This window comes from Lonchura striata, chromosome 1A (genome assembly GCF_050655825.1).
Source record: "Lonchura striata isolate lonStrDom1 chromosome 1A, ASM5065582v1, whole genome shotgun sequence".
NCBI lineage: Eukaryota > Metazoa > Chordata > Aves > Passeriformes > Estrildidae > Lonchura > Lonchura striata.
Genome location: NC_140741.1, coordinates 18,331,947 through 18,354,472, shown reverse-complemented (window position 1 = coordinate 18,354,472; position 22,526 = coordinate 18,331,947). Strand labels below are relative to the sequence as shown.

General features: G+C 41.5%; 1 protein-coding gene across 4 annotated transcripts in view; it reads left to right on the top strand.

The window, feature by feature from the left end:
* The first annotated feature begins 217 nt into the window (after nt 1–217).
* BCAT1 (branched chain amino acid transaminase 1) overlaps nt 218–22,526 on the top strand; it is a 59,845-nt gene continuing 37,536 nt past the window's right edge. Inside the window, exons 1-3 of one of the 4 annotated variants that reach the window (XM_085570342.1) lie at nt 218–476; nt 1,693–1,746; nt 16,294–16,365. In XM_085570342.1, the coding sequence (XP_085426468.1) occupies nt 468–476; nt 1,693–1,746; nt 16,294–16,365 (135 nt within the window). In that variant the 5' untranslated portion in view covers nt 218–467. The remainder of the gene's footprint in view (nt 477–1,692; nt 1,747–16,293; nt 16,366–22,526) is intronic. The other 3 variants (XM_085570343.1, XM_031507952.3, XM_021552051.4) reach the window with 3 other exon arrangements.

Sequence of the window (22,526 nt, the reverse complement as noted above, 5' to 3'; positions counted from 1 at the left end):
GGGAGGTGGTTGGGTGCCAGGGGGAGGGAGGTGTGGGTGCCCGGGAGGTGGTTGGGTGCCAGGGGGAGGGAGGTGTGGGTGCCCGGGAGGTGGTTGGGTGCCAGGGGGAGGGAGGTGTGGATGCTCGGGAGGTGGTTGGGTGCCAGGGGGAGGGAGGTGTGGGTGCCCGGGAGGTGGTTGGGTGCCAGGGGGAGGGAGGTGTGGGTGCCCGGGAGGTGGTGTGCGCGCCGCGGGAGCGGCGGGGCGGGGCGGCCCCGGCTGCTCGCCGAGCTCCCCGGGCGCCCGCCGAGCGCGCCGCCCTCACCCGCTGATGCAATCGGAGCCTGGCAGCGGCGAGCAGCAGTCCCGGCACCGGCAGCCCCAGCCCCGGCCGGCCCCGGTCCCGCACAGCGCCGCTCTATCCGCCCCCGGGGCTCGGCGATCCTCCCGCCCGGAGCCCGGCAGGAACATCTGCCCCTCCTGCCAGCATGATCAAGGTAAGCGGAGCGGGTTTCCTGCCCAAAGCCGCCCGTCCATCCTTCCGGCGGTGCGGAGCAGCAGCGGGGCTTCTCCTCGGCTAGGCGGCGGATTTTAGCGCCCCGATTTGTTTGTGCTTTGTGAAGGGGATTTCTGTCCCTGGCGGGTTTATTGTTTGAGATTCGGAGGCAGACTGTGTGTGGTTTTATCTCTTTCATTGCAGACAGCATGTGTGGAAAAAAAAGTGATTCTGTGGAAAAGAAATAATGAAGGGGAAGGGAAGGTGTATAATTTCCTTTGGGGTGAATTTCTTGTTTATGTGATTCCCAGTGATTAAAAAAAAACCCAAACAAAGCTAACGATAACCAACCAAACCAAAAGCCTGCAAAGGTTACGGTCTCCTGACAGACATCAAGCCTTTTTGTGCCTTTGAGTTTGTTAAAGCTCTTATATCTGCCCTTGTACTAAAATAGACTATGGGTAAAATCCTGTTACTCAGAGGTTCTGAGTAATTTCCGAAATAACTCTGAATCATGGAAGAGGAGTTTTCGGTAGCAAACACTAACGTGGCAGATGAGCATGTGTGGGCACTGTCCTTTTATAAATGTCATGTTTATGTTCTTCAGCTTAGTGACCTGATCTGAGGATTAAAAACAAGTCTTCCCGGTCAAGGCATAGGGCATGGAGTTAGCACTGGTGCTTTTCAGCTAGACCAAGGGAGCATCGCAGCCAGATCCACCCAGTGGAGCCGCTGCCGTAGTGCTCGGGTTGGAGGCAGGTCTGCTGGGCTGGCCGGGAGCTGAACAGCTGAGGAAACCCGCGGCTGAAGTTATTTGCTTTCCTGGGGTCACCTCAGCAGATGGGGTGTGGGTACAACAGGGGACTGGGAGGCGTCTCCCCAGCCCCTCTCCGCTGCTGGTGACAAGTGCTGCTCACAGCCAGCGGTGCTGTCCCTGTGTGCCTCCGGCAGTGCTGCAGTTGCCACTCCTGGTGGCAGGGCTAGGGTGGAGGAGCTTTGGGATGCTGTCTTAGCCCTGTTTGCCCTCCCTGCAGCTGGAGGGGGGCAGAGGAGCCATGGCAGGAAACTGGTCTGAAGCTACTCGGGGAAAATACCCAAGAGCTCGGAGACAGAATGGAGCATCTCAAGGAAGGGGCAGACTCGTGTTTTGTATCACTTCTGATGTACCTGTTGAGTGTCAAGGAGAGAGGGCATTTAATCTCTCCTCTGCTTTCCAGAGTGTCCTCCAGCACCTGTCAGGAATGCTCTGGCAGGGCCTTACAAAAAAACAGGTAACGGGGAAACCATGGACCTACCAACCTGTCTGTTCGAAGCAGCACTGACATCTCATTAGGTTCTTCTCACTTGCATAAACCCAACCTTCACTTTGTCTTTTTCCTTCTCTTTGCTATAGCAGTAACTACAGCAGTAAAAGGACATTCTGGCCAATTGGAAGTGATGTAGCCTTGGGCAAGTCAGCGCTCTCTGAGCCCTTTAACCTTTATTTGCCTCAACTGTTCAGACTGTCAACTCTCCAGGGTTCTGGCTGTCACTGTGTGTTTGTAGAGCATTTATCAAAGGAACAGAAAATTACAGTTTGATTATCACCATACTTACCTAAAACCTGATACATTTATAAATAACCCGGTTCCTTCATCTTTACCTTCATGATTTTCTGTGTTTCACAACCCTCCATTTTTCCTTGAACTATTTCCAGCTCAACCACAGCCCTCCCTCTCCGTCCTGCTCAGAGTAATATGTAAGAAATTAATCACGCCTCCAGTTTCTGCAGTCTCTGCCTTGTGCACCTAATGCACTGATTGTTACTTACAGGCCTAGCACTTGTGTGCGATCAGTGGATATGCTGATTTTTTCCCCATGGAAATTGAGCATTGAAATACACTGCAAAGCCATAGGTAAAAGAGAAGATTGTGAAGTCATGAGATAGCTTTAACACAACTGAAATCTTGTTAAAATAGTCCATAGGCCGTATCCTTTGTTTAATTAGATATATGAAAATTTTTCAGGTGAATTTCATTAGTCATTAATTTTTCCTTAGGAGGATAATATTAGGAAAGGAGGTGAATCAGTGTATTAACTGTGTAAACACTCAGGTGCTCTGCATTTATTCAGGCATTTAAAAACATAAGACGTGGGCATGGTAAAGAATTGGAACAGACATTTTCATTGCTTCCCTGTGTTATGCCATTTTCTTAGATGAATAATCATAGCTGAATGTATAGTGCTGAAAATTATTAGTAGGTTTGAGGGCAGGACCTTCAGTGTCAGAATGAAGGAGACAAACTGTAAATTCTCTCTGTAAAATTTGCACAATCAGCCTTCTCAGGGCACAGATGTGGGGACTGGCACGTTCTTCTTGTCACAGTGATGACACATCATGTTCTTGGTGCTGCTGGGTAAGCACATCTCAGAGAGGCAGCTCAAGGCACTCGGCACTGATTGTGGCTTTTGATAATCAATTTTGGCTACCCACATGAAATGATGGCTGCTGTGGAGAGACTGCATGCCCAAACTTCATCTTAAAAGCCTGGCTTTAGTGGTAGTTAAGCATAAATCCAAGCAGTATGTGACTCTAATATGTCATGTTTGTAGTCACTTCGGTGTTTGCACCTTGATGCCTCCCATTTTAACACAGGATGAAGTCAATGGGTGACCCCATTTGCCTTGGAAACAACCTCATTTTTTTATGGCTTTACACATTAAAGGTCCAGGTAAAATTACATCATAAAATAGAGCACCTGTTGCAGAAGGGCAATTTAGGAAGTATTACCATATGCTGTGGCAGAGGAAAATCCAGTGTTGCACTTATGGAAAGCACCCTTTGGTGTGTACATTAGAGGACTCAAAACTTAAGTGGGAATAGTTGAAACTATCTTTAAAAATGATCAATAAGTTTTACCCGTCTGGGTTTTTTTGTGCATCTTGGCCCATAGTTTAGTACTAGTTTTGCAAACTAATCTCATTAATACCATTCCAGCAGAGTTACTCATTTACTTCTTCCTTTGAGGTCTGCAGTGTGTTTTGAGTTTTATTTTAGAATATACTTGAAGCATTAATGAAGCGCAGCATATAACTTCTCAGCCAGTACTCAGCTACTGCTAATTCAGTGTACCTATTAGAGCATATCACACACCATATTGATAAAAAACATTTCTAGTAAGCACAGAAAATTGTTTTTCCTGATATACAAATAGGGTTTAATTCCATGAGGTTCTGACTGGAATAATTTTTACTAGGATTCAGAGATGTCACTGCCACACAAATAATGTCCACTTGTTTAATTTCATTTAGACTGTTGTGTTAAGAGTCATCACCTCTGTAATAAATGTTAGAATTTGAATTACTTTTACTGAGAAAGAAGGTTTTTTAAACCTTTGACATAGAGAGTTTGAAAGAACAGAGTGTGTTCAGTCTGGAGAAGTCTCTGGAGTGGTGTAGTAGCAGCCTTCCACAGTCTAGAGGAAGATGATGGAGGTGGGGCCAGGCTCAGCAGTGCTGTATGACAGGAGGGCAAGAGATGATGCCATTAACTGAAATAAAAAAAGTTCACGTGGGGTATAAGGAAGAATTGTCTCCACAAGCACAGTTGGGAAGTGGGTTACCAAGAGAGACTGCAGTTTCCATCCTTGGGAGCTCTCAAGACCCAGCTGGATCAAGCCTTAAAAACCTGGTCTGAGCTCACAGCCTACCCTGCTTTGAGCAGGAGATTGAATTGAAGACATCCTGAGGTTCCTTCCAGCCTGGGTTTTCCTGTGGTCCTGAGAAAAAGCTTAGAAACTGAATTTCTTTTTAAATCCAGGCTTAGTTTTTTACATACCCAGTGGCGTGGACTAGCACATATTTGTCCAGAGCCCTGAATGAATAGCTTTTAGCAGCACAGAGAAGTCTGTGTAAAGGTGGTGTTTAAGGTTACCACTGTAGGCAGATTTCTTTGCAGAAGGAATATTCTTAATGTGTCAGTATAGCAGTATTATTTTCTTTATTATCTTGAGGAAGTCCATGTGCTTAACAGAAGTTAAGCTGGGAAACTGTAAAGCACTGAATAAAAGAAGATATTTTTGATTTTTCCAGAATGTGAACTTGAAATTACTGCATCTGAAATACAGTCTCTAAGGTTGCCACATGAAATTGCATATTCTACTCTTATAAAATTATACAATTGCTTATCATCATGCAATTAATTAAAAATTACAGGTAGTCCACCTAAAATCAGCAATAATAATATAATTTCTTTTGATGTACAGTTTCTCAACCTCCATTAAAATAAAGGAAATTCTTGATCAAATGAGTATGGAAAAGAAACTTCAAGTGTTAACATTTACTATGAAATTATTGTCAACGTAGCTGGCAGGTCAGTTGCTATGTAAATTTATTACCAGATGCATGATACAGGTTTCACTTCTCTGATTTTAAAGTCTGAAGAAACTGGTAGAGAGGGTTTTTGATCCTGGATGAAGAAAAGCATAAGTATTTTTTAAAATAGGCTCCATAGTTTATAGTTTGTTTGTTATAAACTGTCTTTATAAATTTATAGTTCAGAGTACAATAATTATTTTTTGAGAACAGAACATGAATATTTATTATCAAATTATCAACATCAGAGCCCTGAATTCTGCCCTGTGGCAAGGCCTGCTTAAAATTTGACAAACCCCTTCATAATTGCTAGGAAGTATTGCCTGAAATATAGAGGGTAAAAGCTAGAAAAAATGAACCGGCATGAAGTAATAGTCTTAGCACAGGGTGCTACTACATGTAGTGCTACACAGGCACAGTTTTGCTGTAGCTGTACAGCTGCATGTGTTCATGGATGCAAAAAACCCCCATAATTCTATTTGCATGCTCATGTATTTGAGGCATTGCCCATCTTGAGTATGTCATCTGTGTTTTTAATATTATCCTTTATCTTTCAACAGTTTTTCAGAGACCATTTTTGGCATTTACAGTTTGATTCTCTTCTTGAAGATTCTCTTCCTGATGATACAAGTTCAGTAACAGCATTGCTTTCTGATTGTTCACTAAGCTGAAAATTAGCATTTACAATTGTTTTCTTTTGGATTTTCTATTAAGAGGTTGTGCTGTAGCCGGCAATGTTTTCATCATGTTAATTGGGCAAAACATTTCTTAGAGCATACATAGAAAATGAATGTTCTTTCCTGCCATTTCCAGGTGAGCTGGATTTCGGCAGTGGACAAATCAGATGCAATTCTAAACTTTTAAGGGGCTAAAGATTAGCTTCATATATTCTGAAATGTGAAAAACATGGATGTTCACATGCATTGAAGCCTCACAGACCCTTTGCTTATGTTATGAGTCATTTGTCAGTTTAGATTCGTGGAGCTGTGCAGGGTTGTTTGATCATTGATACAGATGTTGAATTGTAGGAGGACAAGCCTACAGTACTTGTCATAGGCCAGTTTATTATCTTTGTTTCCAGTGCCGTTTCTTACTATTCCAAAGCTGTTGTTTTTCTAATAGAGACAGCATCACTCTTGATTTATGTTTGTTACAGCTTTAACCATGCTATGATTTGGGCAAAAGTCCTCTCTTTGTGTGTGCTTAATGCTGACACCTCAGCAAATACCTCATCTGTGACCACACTTTTCTTTCAAGGCCACTTTTCATGTGCTGAGTGATATTTTGCTCTCAAATTCCCTGGGCAGCCTCCAGTTTGCTCTGGGCACTGTCAACAAATGATAGGACATTTCAGATGGACTTGCTCGCTTTGTTTAGAAAGGAACACATAGGATAAGGTTAATCCAGCTCCAGAATTTTGGAGCCTTATAATCCATTATTTTTCCCTGTCCTAGAGTTGTTACACAGTTGAATATATATTAAGTAGGTGGGATATCTGGTTCTGTCACCAATTTGAAATATTTTACCTCTTTTGAGCAGATGATAGGAAGAAAAGCAGCTTCTTCTGGGTATTACCTTGTTGCTGTACCACATTGAAGAGAACAGTGTGTGACACTGCAGTGATGTTATAGTTTTGCCCATCTTTCCCTGGCTTGTTAGTAAGCTTCCATGGGATTATTTACATTTGCTTGGTGTGGTGGATAATGTTTTTTACATTCTGTGACAGCCTCTGCAACTCAAAGAGCAATTCAGTTCCTAGAAAATTCTGAGCTGATCATCTATCATGCAAAAATGCTCCCTCTCTGTTGTTATTACAGAAAGAACATTATTGTAGATGCTGTCCTCAAACAGGTCCCAAGGATTTTCCCTTTGGCTTGGCTCTGTTCCTAGTGCCCTTCACATCAAGAGGAAAGCTTCAATTTCCTTTCTGCTTTGTTGAACTGTGTCTACTTGAAATAAGTCAGGGCAGTGTTTGTTTTGCTGTGTTTGAGCACACAGCAAAACACACATCACAGGGGTATAAGGCAGGCTTTGGAGAGGTCTCCCATTGCTTCAAACCAATTAAGGCTGGTTTAAAACCCACTGGAGCTGGTATGGGTAGGTGTTCTGCACCCACACCTGAGTGCTGTTAGGCAAGAAGCTTGAATAGGTTATAGCTGTGAGCAGTGAACAGCCAAACCCGTTGTAAATCAGTCATTTACACCTGTTCCTGTTCCTTGAGAAGAACTGTAATGCATTTGATGTTTTAGTTCCTGGGGAGCTGTGCAGACCCTATTCTGGCACCCCAGTTAATTCCCTGAAGCAGCTGCTGAGCAGGGTGAAGTATGCCAGTGGGACAATCCGTGCCTCAGTTTCCTGTTTGTAGAAGAGATGGATATTTCTGCCTCCTTTCACCTGGGTGTTGTGACTGTAGAGCCAGGCTTCCAGGCCTTACAGTGAGAAGAGTCCTTGAAAGCCTATAAATAATGAAGGTCTTTGTTTATCTGGAACAAGCTGTTCCAGCCCACCATCAGAATCCAAGAGAACGCAGTATTTGCAATATATCTGGAAAGCTTGCTGTCCTTCTGGTGTAACAGTGCAGTTAAAAAATGTATCCTGCCTAATTTTACTATAAAATCTTAAAATGCTGATTTAGTACCTGGCTTTTAGAATACATGAGGAAAGGGAAATGTTAGAGAAAACATAATGAGCACACGCTTGTGATAGAGAGCAAAGCCCTGCTACTCTGTTGGGGAAAGCAAGTACTAGCATTTATGCCCTTTCTTGTTGCCAGCTTGATGCAAAAAATCTCATATCAAAGAACTGGGCCGAAATGCATCAAAAATGTGGTGTCTTTCAGAATTTAATTTATTTTGTCTGAGCGGTCACTGTATCATAGAGCTGTGAGACATTGTCTAGTTAGAAAACAGGCAGGTGAATTTTTAGGTCAGCTAGATCCAGCTGGTTGCTTTAACATGTTTTCCTTCATGCCATTTGAGCAAACAATACATTTGTTAAAAACCTAATTTCTCCCAAAATTGCTCTAAACCAGGACAATGACCTGTTTAAAGAGACACAGGATAACTTTAATGCCTCTCATAACAAGACCTAGCAGATCAGTGTGAGCCCTGAAACTCGAGTCAGGGTCCTGCTGCAGCATCGTTCGGGCAGAGCTCACATCTGGGTGTGCACGGTTCTGCCTGCAAGCAGAGAAATGGGCTTTGCTCAGACTTTGGAGAGGAAAACAGCAGAGAAGCACGTTTGTAGGAGCCCTTTCTGACTAGTCCAGCAGAGTGTACCTGCAGGTTTGAGCCCATTCAGATCCCCAGGTCAGATCGCTGCTGCCATGCCTTTAACAGCCTTATCTGCTGGACACTTCAGGGACACAGCAGCCTCTTGGGAAGCAGGGACAGGGAATGATAGCCCCAGCAGCCAGCACACTGCACAAAGTCGTGCTTCTTGTGCTTCTCAGCAGTGGCATTTGAGAATGGGTTGTGATTAAATAGGCCATGCAGAGTCACCAGGGCTAGATGGTCAGCCCTCTACACACCAGCAGACACACATGTACACTTGCATTGAGCCAGCTGTGTAAGTCACAGTTCTGTGATCTCTAGTGGCACTACATAGCACTCATGGTGAAAAAAGTAACTCTTCCTTCCTCCAAAAGCTCTTCTGTTATTTCCTCCACAGAGCCTTTGCTTTCAGTGTGTCATTCATCTTTCCTTGGTATCTTATGTAAACCTTTATTCCAGTGCAAAATGGACTTAAATGGGACACGGTCTGAGCACTCTGAGAATAGCTACAAATGACCCCTTATACAGGCCAGTGATTCAGGGCTGGCCTCGTGCTTCTCCTGGTGCTGCTGGACTTATGGGGGAGCTTGCATGCAGGACTGTGTCCTTAAACACAGGATTTTGTCAGCTAGCTTTCTTTGGGCATGTCACTTCTCATTTTGGAATCCATCACTGTCTCTGCTGTGGTTTGGTTGGGTTCCTTCCCCCCCCCCCCCATCCCCCCCCCAGGAGTTTACAGGGATTTATTTGTAAACTGCAGAAGCTTTGGTCTCAAGTACTAAATTGTTTTCTTCCAGTTCTAAGCCCTCAGTAACTCAGACAATGATTTGATTTGTTTCTGCTCTCTATGCCTTCATGTAATTTATATCTTCATTTGGCAATTGCATAAAGCCAATTGCCTTGGTCATCAGCTGCAGAATCTGTGTGGAGTTTCCACTATCAGGCAATTTCACAAATAAATTGCAAGCTACGTTTTATGCATCTTTAAATCAGATCTGTAGTTTTTCTCTACAGCTGTCTCGGAATAAAAAATATAGTCAGTGTAACTGAATCTTCAAGGAAAATAAATTAGTTTTTATTGTGCTTATGCTTGTCTCTTCTGGTATAACAGTGCAGTTAAAAATGCATCCTGCCTAATTTTACTATAAAATCTTAAAATGCTGATTTAGTACCTGGCTTTTAGAATACATGAGGAAAGGGAAATGTTAGGGAAAACATAATGAGCACAAGCTTGTGATAAAGAGCAAAGCCCTGCTACTGTGTTAGGGAAAGCAAGTACTAGCATTTATGCCCTTTCTTGTTGCCAGCTTGATGCAAAAAATCTCATATCAAAGAACTGGGCCAAAATGCATTAAAAATGTGGTGTCTTTCAGAATTTAATTTATTTTGTCTGCACAGTCACTGTATCATAGAGCTGTGAGACATTGTCTAGTTAGAAAACAGGCAGGTGAATTTTTAGGTCAGCTAGATCCAGCTGGTTGCTTTAATATGTTTTCCTTCTTTCCATTTGAGCAAACAATGCACTTGTTAAAAACCTAATTCATGCTAGACGGAACAAACAAACCAACAAAAGAGTCACTTAGAGGAACTGTTCATAGGAGTTAGAGATGGAAGAGCTCCATTAGGTCATCTGCCTCTTCCCCTCATTGTACCAGGCTGTTTTCCCAAATCAGAAGAGCAGTAAACTGTGAAGACAGAGGAAATGGCACTGGGGAGTGACACAGCAGCAGAAGGGTCATAGGAAGGGACAGAAAACAATCAAGAACAGTGTGAGCAGTGCATTTAGAAATCAAGGTTAAAGCACACAGCACCTGGAGGTCATTTGTGAAGAGGGTTTCTTTAGAGTACTTGCCTATTTCTGCTAAGAAAATAGGAAGTGGAATTGTATGGATGTGCAGGAGATGTGTTAAGAGCAGACTAGCTATTGAATAATCTCTGCACCATGCAGAGATTACAGCTGCTTTATGTCCTGTGTTGGATGGGGCTGCTGGGAGGCTTTCAGTATTTTTCAGTTGGGAAGGATCACACTTCAGACTCCATTGTGTATGGTTGTACTTCATAGCTCATGCTGTAATTTTTTCTGAAATATGTGACAAAATAGATTTGGCCTGAAGCTGAATAGATCCCTGGTCAGATTCTCCTTAGGGTTAGTTTCAGCAAATTAATTTGTTTTCTGCTGGTCTCTTTGTTCCTTTGGAGTTCTTGATAATTCAGCTTGTCAAGCCCATGTTCTTTTTGGACTTCAGGAGTGGATCTCCTTCACCTTGCCTAGCCTTACTGTCTTTAGAGTGAACTGAGACAAGCTTTCTTCTGCATCAGTTCAGGTACTACTGAAGTTACTCAAATGCTAATTTAAACACTGAGTCAAAAAATTGGCATTAGTTCTAGAAGAGGTTTTTCACCAGAGTACTGCTGGTAATGGCTTTACTTTGCAAACATTGTTCTGCATTTATTTGTTCTCATGGAACCAAGTTTGTCTGCTTTTACAGATGTGATTCAGCTATAAATGTTATTAAACATGAGTCTTGGGTGGACTAGCTGAATATTTCTGCTTCTTGATGGTCTCTGTTCTCCTGCTGTTTTTCTATCCAGCAAGTTGTGCTCATATAATCTGAATTGTCTTTTATTTAAATACAATAAAAACAGTGATGCTTGTTTTAAGAGGAACATATTTCAGTTTTAGTCAAACCAATTAAACTGGTATAAATTTAAGCCAATGAACTGCTCAAGTCAGGGATAAATGCCTGCACAGTTTTTTGGACTAATTTAATTACAATCTGTTTCAATTCTCAACCTTATTTCCTACATTGCAGCTTTCTTGGACATAAAACCTCTTGTGTTTTCTAAGCCCCAATGCCCTCACTGTGAGGCAAATTTATTATCAAATAGTGTGGAAGCCCTCTTTTTCTGCTGCACCAGTTGCCTTGTGTTTTTCTTTGTTGTATGCTGCCACTGCACAGCCTCTGTTTAACTAACATTAGTGCCAGCCCAAGGTTAAACAAGCAGCTACAGTAAGGTGATAATGCCAAGCTGACAAGGCATCAGGGAAGGTCTGTGTAAGGAGGAACAGTCTAAAAAAATGTATTGGAAGTGCAGAAATTAGCACTGTAAATTGTGTAAATGTCCCTGCCCAACAAATGGACCTTTGCATGGTGGCACAGACATGTGTTGTGTATGTTCATGTTCACGTCCCTGGAGTATAGAGACAGGATTAAAATGCTTTAATGTCATTCACCTACTCCCATGAGAGTTGAGGTAAACCTGCCTGGCTCCTGGCTTCCATAAATATGAGCTTCTCAAACTATGGAAATCTTTCACAGATGTCTTTAAATAAAAACATTTTAGTTGGTACTAAAAGTAATATTATATCACTTGGCTCTTCAGCAGCTTCTCTGCCTGACAGTGTGTGGGGTTTTATATTTTGGTTTTTTTTGTTTGTTTTTTTTTTTTTTTTGTTAAGCTGTGAACATTATTAGTGGGATTTTTTTCATCTTTTATGTGATGTGGCTGCCAAATTGTCTTAACATTTCGTAGGGACAGATAAAAGCTGTTTTGAAGTCATGGTAGCAATACACAAAATCTATGGCATTTGTGCACATTGGATTCTGTTTTATACCTGGAGCAGGAGGGCAGTTCTGGTACCTGCCACCACACACCTGGTTTGGCTTACCTGTGCCAGAGTGTGAGTCACATATTGGATTTATTGATCTGCTGTATTCCTGCAATCTGGCAAGTGCCCTAATTTCATTATCTTTCCAGTGCAAATTAGAGCATGAAATATTTCTTAGACACTTTGTAGCTAGAAGCAGGCATGGGGGAAAAGCAGTAAGAAACTGTTTTAGCTTGGAGAAATTACTCAGAAAGGACTTTCTTTGTTAAAAATTGTCTTTCATACAACTTCTGACTGAGAGGAAATTTCTGATCCATCTTTTCTGGGGCCTGATGACTGCTACAAGATAGGGTGGTGTTTATAGCAGGAGATGGGTTTGCTTTGGTAGGAGGAGCTCTGTGCAGTCATTGCTGTTTATCTGTGGTTTATTTGATTTCTTTAGGTTCTTGACCTCCATGAATAGCCAACGCTTGCCCAAAAATGCACTGTCTGCAATTCTTTCATGGGCATGGTATTAGGTTTCCAGGTGTTCCCTGTCACTGGTAGTACTCCATCAGGGCACTGGTGCTACTTGTGAAAATCCCCCTCAGAGTGGAAACATTGGAGCTGTCTGTGGGGGACTTCACACAGGTGACTGATAAAACCAAAAAAGATCACTAAGGGTTTAATGAAGCTGCAGAACTTGAGTTGTTTTGAAAAGCATCCAGTGTGATTTCCTAGCTGAAAGTGTCAGCTCTGTAGACAACATTTTAAGTTTATTTCCTTAGTCTTGCCTTCTGCTAGGGAAAATTTTATGTTTCCTGGTAGTCAGAAGAGTTCTCAAATAACAGGGAAAATTAAGGGAACACAGAACTGAATGAAGAATTAGTTTTCTATGAGAAAGAGTGACAAATACATAGCATATAGAGGTAACTGGAAAGTTTGTTGGAGAACTGGTGACTTTTTTTTAAAATAAATGATCTCATACACTATAAAGAAATGCAGTTTACAGCTTAAGTTCACAGTGATGAAGCTTCTGGTATTCTTCAGTTCCTGTTTCATAACTGAAGATGAGCCAGGGAGGTGGAGTAGCTAAACCCCAGCAGTTTGACAAAGCACCTGGTGGAATTGCAGTTCATAGAACAGACAGCCCCAAACCAGAGCAAAGATGCTGATGCTTCTGCCGAGTGTCTCAAAAGCCCCCAAGTGTGAAGGCACAGGAACAGCTGAGGCACACTCATGCAGTCTAGGAAGCCAGGGGAGTTTAGGGAGGAGATGGGCCTGGTTTTGTAGCAGAAGGCTGAGTGATCTGACTGCATTAGAAGTAGAGGAGGTGTGCCAAAGCCAGCAGGGAGAGCATGGTCTGCAGCATCGTGATGCTAGGAGGTGTAGGAGATATGTGTGTGTAAGGCAGCCTGAGGACCAAGTGCAGGTTTGGGAAGGCTCTAGCAGAAGTGCAGGTGACAGCTGTTAAGCCTAAGATTTGCCAAAAGTGCCAGTAAGTGTTACATGCACAAATACCCACCTGAGGCTTTACCTCTGCCTTGTGCAAGAACTAAGGGCTGATGTGAGGGAGCACTGTTATCCAGCTGAGTGTATTGTGATTACTTCTGTCAGTGCTAAAGGATTTGTAATGGTCATTAGAGCATTGAGATCTTCAGTAAAGGTAATAACAGAGCTACTTCCCAGCAGGTCTTTCTTTCAGTAGTAGCTCACAGTGATAAAATGACATATAAACCCTATTTTTTAACAAAGTTTAATCTGTTGTAAGATTTTACACCTCATTCTCATACAGGCTTTACATAATGTTAAAATCTGTGTGTGTTTTCAGTATTTTAGAAGGAAAACTTTGAAATACTCTTCTGTTTCTTACTTAGAAAAAGCAGTTACAAATATTATAGAGAAAAAAAATGGTATCTCTACAGCACAACATAGGAAATTATGTCATGCTTGTGCAATTGTACAGCTACCTGAGACAGTCATGAATGACTTTTGAGAAGTTGTTGACCCAGTGGCTCAAGTGTATCTTCAGGATAACATCAATGTTTTAATGGGGGCAGTTTTAAATCTACCACACTATTAAACACAAAGGGCAAATTTATGCTTGGAATATCTCCCTTGGCAGTATTGGCACTAAACCAGGGAGCAATTTTCCATATTGCACTTAGCAATGTGTTTCAGATTTGTAGATCATGGATCCATTAAAATATGACTCCATTAATTAGAAAGTAATTGTGGTATTTCTCTCTAGTGCTGAGGGATTAACTCAGTTTAATCTTGGTGTGGTTAACAAGGGCAGTTAGTTACTTGCTTTAAAGACGAGTTAAATCTGTAAAAAATAATGACTTCATGGAGAACAGGACTGGCCCCAAGGCATGTGCCCAGAAATGGGGTTGTTGACTTCATTGAGTTCAGTGGTAGTCTTGAACTGAAGTGCAACACGATGGAGCCACCCTGTAGGTGGTCTGTACTTCAAATTCACCTGCAATCTTGGTATCTTTAAAAAAGATCATGAAAGAGAATATTAAGCTGTATCCAGCTTCAGTCCTCTGTGTTGATGCCAGCTATTGCTTTAGGGCAACTTCATGAAGCAGCAACAGGAAGAAACTGAAGCATAATGGTTGAGTACTTGTCAGTATTTGCTGTCACCAGTAATTATTGTTAGCAAATCCATCTTGGCATAGTGGATATTAGACAAAAGGCAGCAGTGGAGCTGGAGCTCTCTGAGATATTTTTCTTCCAGAGCTGGCAATTCCCATCCTGTTAGCTGGTGACCAGCACGCTCTCCATCCTAATTCATTGCAGTACAGAGAAAAATCAGCTGCCTCCATTCATTTGTGGAATGCTTCACTGCTTGCAACCGATGGTGTCATGAAGGCTTTCTAGGAATTTACCAGTGGGTTTGGAAGTGTTTGAAAAATTACAGGTAAAGCAAGGAGCTGTTATTATACAGTAACACTTTAGTCCTGCTTGGGTCTGCCACTGCCAAAGTCTTGTCTTTCTATCAAATAAAGCTTTAAGGCAAAGAAAACATGTTTTTAATGAAGGATATGGTAAAGAGATTTATGATCTCTCTTGGCAAATTCTCTTTAAGTGCATAGGGACGGTCCTGTAGCCACGATTGCCTGCCTTGCTGCAGAGAGCTACAAAAAAAGAGGAACAGAAGGGTTAGAGCTGAGAAGAGGCAGCAGGAGGGGGCTCCCTGGGGGAAGGGGAGAGGAAGTGAGATCTGCTGTGGCTGGGAGTTTGCCTTTTATTTTTTTTGTTGCTAGCAAGGCTGTGATCTGTGGAAGGTCCACTGAAAATACTGTTTTTTTTTTTTTTTTTTGCCTCTTTTTTTTTTAATGTTTACTATATTCCCAAGATCTGTAAAGGGGAAAAAAATCATGTTATTTGCCTTATGTGTAAGCCTGTGGTCCATGTGGTCCCAGCCTTGGACATTTTGGTGGCTGCTGCAGGACAGGTGGCTGCTGTGTCTCTAACACAAGCCTGCCCCCTGGGATCTCATAGGCTGACCACGAAAGGTTTTCTCTGCACCTTTTCATCAGGGGATTGTACCTTTGATCTGGGGCTTTCCCATCTGGACCTGAGATGCATCGAGGCTGAGAGACAGCCACCAAGTCCTGTCCATCCTTCCAGCTGTGCACCCTAATGCCATCATCCTGGCTGTCCTCTTTCATGGCCCATCACCCCAAGCTCTTGCTGCTGGTGCCCTCTTCCCTCTCCCAAGCCTCTGCACCCACTTCACTTTTTCAGCTCCTCCTTGAGGGCTGCTGGGAAGCAAGGAGCCCTGTTAGGGATGTCTTTATTCCTGTGTTCTGTGCTGTTGGGTGTAGCTGGCAGGGAAGGCACAGGTACTGCAGGAGGGTCTGTAGAGATGCTCATGTGATGCTGTGGGAACTGGGAATTTTGGTTTTAGGTAGATGGCTTCCCCCTGTCTCTTATCCCTCTGTTGTTGAACAGAAGGATGCCTGGAATTAGCACTCCTTTTCTTTTTTTTTTATTTCTTTGCCCTCCCAGTTCCTTTGCAGAAGCCTGAAGTTCCACATTGCAGATAATGCAAAATATTCTCATTATTTATTAATATAGGTGAATAATTCCTTATTACTGTCTTTGTTTAATGAGGGATTTAACAAAACCAATGCTTTCTTTTTTCTTCGATTCTGCCTACTGAACCTTCTCTTAAAGGCAAAACCAAACCTATTAGGCAGATGCTTTAGTAGAGAAGCTTGACTCTGATGGAATTGAGTAAAAACCAAATTTATTTATTCAGCTCTGAATAAAAAACTTGTGATGTTGGCCATAACCTTCTACACTACAGAGTTTGATAATCTAATCTAGGATATTATGTGTGTATATATATGTTACATATATGAAGCCCTGAAATGCAGCTGCACAAAATAAAGCGACTGAAATAAAACTGAGAACTGAGAAGGTGGAAGGTTGTGCTAAGAACTCATCTCAAAGTTCTTGCTAATGTATTTGCTGATGGCAAGGTCTGATGATTCAATACAATCTGCCCCTGAAATGAATGAACTGAATGTGTATCAGCTTTCCTGAAATGTGCACCGAATTTGATTTGCTCTGATTTTATTTTTTTCTAGGGCTGCCAGAATGAGTGCACGGGAGGAGGATATTCAGGAGAAACAGGAAAGCAAATGACCGAATCTTTCAAGGTATGTGTGAATGGCCTTCAGAAAAAGGTTTTTTTTTTTCCATCGGGTCCCAAAGTTGCAGAGCTGAGGATCACAGAAGGGCTCCAAAGCACTGCAGCTCTGGAGCATTATCAGCACTCCACAGCAAACAGGGCTGTGATAGTCAGGAATGCTGAGCAGCTGCCAGGAGCTGACATGAAATTGCATCCCTCTCTTTTTATTTTAATCTTATGCTTAGAAATGAGCTCAGCTAAAATACCATTCTTTTTCTCTGTCTCCTTCCTGAATGCAGTGCTAGTAACTAAGAGCTCATTTTAAAACTGTATGGATACAGATGTCAGCTTCCAGTTTTCTGCTAAAAGTGCAGAACCTGTCAGCATGTGCTCCTTTGAATTCTACATCCATCCTAATTTCCTTTTTTCCTGCCTTTTATACATCTTTTGTCTTTATTCTTTGTCACACATCTGTAATTCTTTTTCTCTCTCATTCCACGATTTACAGTCTTTAAAAGAACCTTATCTATATTTTGCAGAAATATTAAAGTAGCACTCAGAAAAACTCATATTTTTTCAGCAGTTCTGTTCCTGTTATTTCTGACTATTGTCAGCAGTACATGAGATGAAATTAGACTGATATGCTTTGTAAGTGTTGTATTCTTCCTGACATTTTTGGGCAGTGCCACAGCTGTGCAGTCTTCTGAACTATGCTTAAGTAATTATTTTCCCTTCAGTTCTCAAGCTTTAAACAGATATGAAAAATTAATGCTGCAGTAAATATATTTGACTCTTTGATAAGGTTTATTCTGATGTTGGTCTCATTGAAAACAGCAAGGAATTCTTGAGAATCCATGACTACAGAATTTCACCATGTAGTAGCATGCCATTTAATCTCTATTTCCTCATTCTCGGCCCTTCCCAGTTCTTCTCTTCCTCATTTCTTCTGGCAGTTCTGCCCAAGGAGGAAAATTCAGGATGACTTTTCTGCCAGAAGATCTGATTTGAAAAATGCTGACAAAACCAGGCATGCAGCCAATTTTGAAACCACAAGTCTGGAGTGCAAGGATTGTTTTGTGGATTCACCTTCAATCAACAGATTTCAGTAGATTCATTCAGCAGAGTGTGCTGGGGGCATTTGCAAACAAGAATTGCTGTACAGGAGGAGACCCTTGTGTAACCAACTGAATTATGTTTGATACACTGAGGCAGTCCAGAAGGAAGGCAGAGTGACAACAAACTCTTGTGTTTGGGTCACAGGTGAACTTGGCATAAGCTAAAACAGGCTTAAGGCAGAAGTAATTATACCAGCAGTCAAGCAGGTGCCTTACCAAAGCTCCAAATACCGAGTGGCACAAAGCTGGATTTAGTCCAGGTTCCTTTCCATTGGTATTTGCGTGTCAGCTGGAATGGCAAATCGTTGTAGTGGAGAGGCTGGGTGAGGGGGAAAATACATTAGCAGGTGGGACAGATGGTCATAAAGGGAATAATGCTAGGAGAAAGCAGCTGGCTCAGGCTGAAGTCTAATTTGTAAGACTTCATTCCTGCCTTATGGCTCTGTGTCTGAAGGTGAGTTGAGATTTTCTAGAAATCTAGAGGTTTCTAGAAAATACTGTGGGAAGTGTGTGTATGAAAGTTAAGATGAGAATATAGGTCCTGCTTCTTGTATCATGCATTATAATAATGATTTTTCAGCCTCTTTAAATTCACAGTAAAATTAAGAAGGAAAAACTTCATACATAAAGACAAAACCAGCAAAAGAAAATGAAAATAAAAAAGCCTGGATTCATTCTAGGGAGCTTCTCAAACATTTTTGTGGAAGACAGTTATGGGGTTACAATTTCAGAAACTATAGCTAATAATATTTCAAAGGAATCAAGTTGACCCATGGGGCTGACTGTGCTGAGGAAAGCTGGATTTTGTGCCAGTGACCTAAGCAATCCAAGATTGTGGGAGTGCAGAAAACAGGGTATGGTTTTGGTTAAAGCTTACATAAAACATACTGTTTACAGTGGGTCCTGCCCAACATCTGAATGCCAGATTAGCCCTCTGAAGGCATTTCTGTTTAGAATGCAGTGCTGTGGTTTTTAGGTGGCTTGAGCTGCTCTGAGTTTTGCTGCAGTTTCTGCCTGGGTTTGAAAGGTGGAGTCAGAAAGTCCCTGTACACTGGGAGGGAAGGCATGAATGTTACTTCCATTTCTGGTAGGCAGTGAGCCCCTCTAACTGCTGGCTGTTATCTATTCTCATAGACTTCTTTAAAAGCAGCTGGTCAGAATTGGCGTTTCCTTTGTCCCGATTGCCACTGAGCTACCTTAATTTGACTCAATTCTGCAGTTAAAAATGTCATCCTGGCAGGTCTGTGGCTTACAAGGCATTTAATATATGACATTTAGAGTTGCCTTGTTGAGCAGTGATCTTGGAACAGCTAAGAAGCATTGAAGGAAATAGTGATTATGCTGCAGTTTCCTGCATTGTAGAGTGGCAGATCTCCAGGATTTATCTACCAAGCTCCTTCCACGTGACTGAAATCTTCTTCCCTCCCTCAGCTGTTGGATGCATTTATGAATATATTTATTTAAATAGCAGATGGTGATTTGTGACCACACCTAAGTTGTAGTTTTTGTCTGTAGCCAGCACTGGATCTCTGTGAGGGGGATATTACACCAGCAATGGATTATACAGTCATCCTTTGTGCCACTGAATGTTTTTTTGGGAAGTTGGATCAAGAAATTCACATGTCTGATTTTGTTCTTATACTTGCATCCAGTAATACCACGAAACAGCACACAATTATGTCTAAGGCACTTAATTTTTATGACTAAAAATCTGGTAGTTCCTTTAATGCATTCATTCTGCTTATTGTGCTGTCACAAAACAGAATTAATATTGTTTGGAGAATGTAGCAGTCTGTTTCCATATGTAACTCTGATTTGCTTTCTTTTAATCTGTGAATTCTGACTTGGAATTCCTAGTACTTGATGTTAAGAAACTAAAGGCTTCTGTGATACCTTTTATTTCTCTCATATCCCAAAAGATGATTTAACGTAGCCTTTTGTCTTGGAATTTGTTTTCCCTTTGAGATTACACATGGAATACTTCAAAAAGGTATGACCTATTCCTCTGAGTTGCAGTGATCTGAAGCTCTGGAAAAATTGGCATAGTAATGGTGCAAAGTTCAGTTCTTTTGTTCTACTTTTTAACAGCCAGAGTGGTGCAGTCTTTCTAGGGAATTTCTAGGGAATGCTGGTTGGTTTGCTACACAGAAGCAGAATGGAGTAGCTGTAGCTTACAAGTGGACCTGGATTGAATTGCTCATGTGAAGAATGAGAAATGTTTAACTGGGGCTTCTGTGCTGGTGCTGCTCTGAATATCTGTGGGTGCTCCCAGGGAGTTTTCTGCAGGCAGACCCGACCTTCCAGGCTCTGAACCAGTGGGATGTGAGCCCCTGGCAGCTGCATGGGCAGGCTGGTGCAGGGCTGTGCTGCAGCTGCTGATCCCTGTGGGGATCTTTGGCTTGCAGTGCTCTGCTGATATGCCTGCATGGCTTCCAATTCAGGCTATCTCACCTCTAGCCAGGTGAGGTGCTGGATATACTGAATTTTCTATGGTGGTGTATGGCTTGTTATTTGTTTCTTGCGTTGCTGTAATGTTTGTAAGCCCAGGCTGTGAATAAAGTGACACTGTGCTGAGAACTGTACAAATCTGAACATAAAGATTATTTCCACTCTCTATATATAAACCATCCCCCCAAAAGCCCCAACCAAAATACCTGACAATTTTTCCAAAGCTATACTGTATTTTCCACAAGAAGAAACTGAAATTATTTTTCCAGTGCAGGCTCAGATTTCCATTCATGGTTCAAATTGAGAGATTGCCAGTGAAAGTTTTATATTACTGTGAGCCATAACCATTTTCATACTAAGGGGACCTGTGATTTGTGGTGAATACAGTGGGATATAGGATTCCTTACTCTGGGAATTGGGAGAGAAAACAATAATTTTTGAGAAAATAGATGTTTTTACGCTTTATTTTAGAAAACTATATGGTATGTGAAAAGTTTGCTGACAGTGATAAAAAACAAACGGTTCTCTGATCTTGTTTTATTTTTATGAAAGAAGAAAATTATTTTCTTAACTAACTTTCTCATTTCCCATCAATTGCAAAGATCAAAGTAAATAAAATAATGAACAGTCTAATTTTTAAAGTATCATCTTGGCTTTATCACATTAGCACATTAGTGTGACAGGGTTAAAATTCCACTTCTGGAAGAGTTTAAGAAGTCGTCAACAGTTTTCCTCTATTTTCATTTTATAGGAGCAGTAGGTAAAGTTACTGACTTGCTCAGAGCATATGGATCAAGGGAACACTCAAGTATTTTTGGAATGAGGAAACACGTGCCGTTTTAGTTACCATATTACCTACAAGGCTAATAAATAGAAAGCAATTTACATGATTTATATATTTTCAAATACATGTTATTTCCTCCCCAGCTTGTCCTCAGTTTGTCATTGTCTACTGACATCAGTAAATTATTTACCTGCCAAAACATATGTACACTCATTGAGGCTTTTTATCATATTACAGCTGTTGGAGCTGGCCCTATGTGGCTCTGCTGAATGCAGTGCTGGGCTGCTCTCCTAAAGAATTCCTGTTTTCCTGGTGTCCAGTCTGATCCTCTTCAGCTAAAGCCCTGTCAGCTACCTGGTAGCTCATCTCTGCATCACCTCCGTGGAAGTGCATAGCTGTGGCCACTGTTACATCAGGAATGCCAAGCTAGAGGCCGGTTCTGTTACTGTCATAACAATATTTAGCATGTGTGGGCTGGGCACTGCCTCAGAAAAGGTTATTCTGATTTTATTTTGATTTCAGAGGAATCTGTTTGCTTTATGTAATTGTCAGTGGTAACAAAACTGTTTCTTATGATGTGTTCAATTTAGAAAGATTGATGGGTAATAAGAGTGTTAAATCACTGTACTTTCATATTTCCTGGTTATGCATCCTAGCAGGTATGTATAAGCTGCAGAATTATTTCAGGTGATTTACAACCAAATCCATTCCCTCATCTTTACCAGCTCCAGGATAAAGAGTGCTGAGTGGTTTCTGTGATATTTGCATCCACTTGGGCATGTCACAAACTCTCCTGAGTATTGCTATTAATAGGTGCACCAGACTGACACATATCTGCTGCTCTCATTCCAGTTATTAGGAAAGAATCTGGGGTCCATGGCAGCTCCTTTCAGTTTCAGGTTGATGGCAAGTATTTCTGTGTTTCTCTTCAAGTTGGTAATGTTCTTCAAATAGTTGCAGGCTTTTAGCAAATAGGTTTTCTAAGCTGTAGTAGAGGAACCGATTGTCCCCTTATCTGGAGCTGAAGGATTTGCAAATAAAGCTAATTGTCTTCGGCAAATAACAGGAGCTTTAAGCCAAGCTAAAAGGAAACTGCTAAAAAAACAGCCAGGGGCAGTTTGGCCGAGTTGATTTATAGCAGAAGAAAGTGATGCTTTATCACTTTTTTCACTAGGAGCTTAAGATGTGTCTGTAAAAGCACAGAAATTTTACTGGAATTTTGGAGATTGCATTTAGCTTGTATCATTTTATGGGTTTGTTTTTCCCAAGGTAAAGAATTGCTTTTAAAATGCAAGGCTTAGCACCAGTCACTGATCAAAGTAAACTTAAGAATTGACTCCAAAACTTAAAAAATCCATAGTGTCCATACCTATTTCCAAGATTTCTTAAATTTTAATGTCATTGTGTTGTCATGTCCCCAGTTTTGAAAGTAAATGTTTTCTTTGCTGAACATACTTGAATAGAAGCTGAAATTTAGGAAAATAATTAAGTTGATTTGGTTTTTTTTCATAGGATTCTCTTGGCCTTCCTGCTTGCTTTTGAAAGGATAGCCTAACTTCCCATGAATTAACAGCTAAGAGAGTTGGAAGAGGTTTCTGTTAATCCCATTTTTAGTCCCTGTTTCTAAGAAAGCACTGAGTGGAATGAAATGGCAAACTATGGCATTTTCATTGGCAGATCAGACGCTGAATTTCATGGCAATATTTAAGTTTGCCTTCTTTCTGCCAGTGTGAAAGGGAGATGGAATCTGAGAAAGAGTCAGATGTGGTTAACTGCATGTTTTAAATGGTTCCCATAACCTCTGTACAATATAGAGACTGTGCCATGAAAGCATTTAGTATA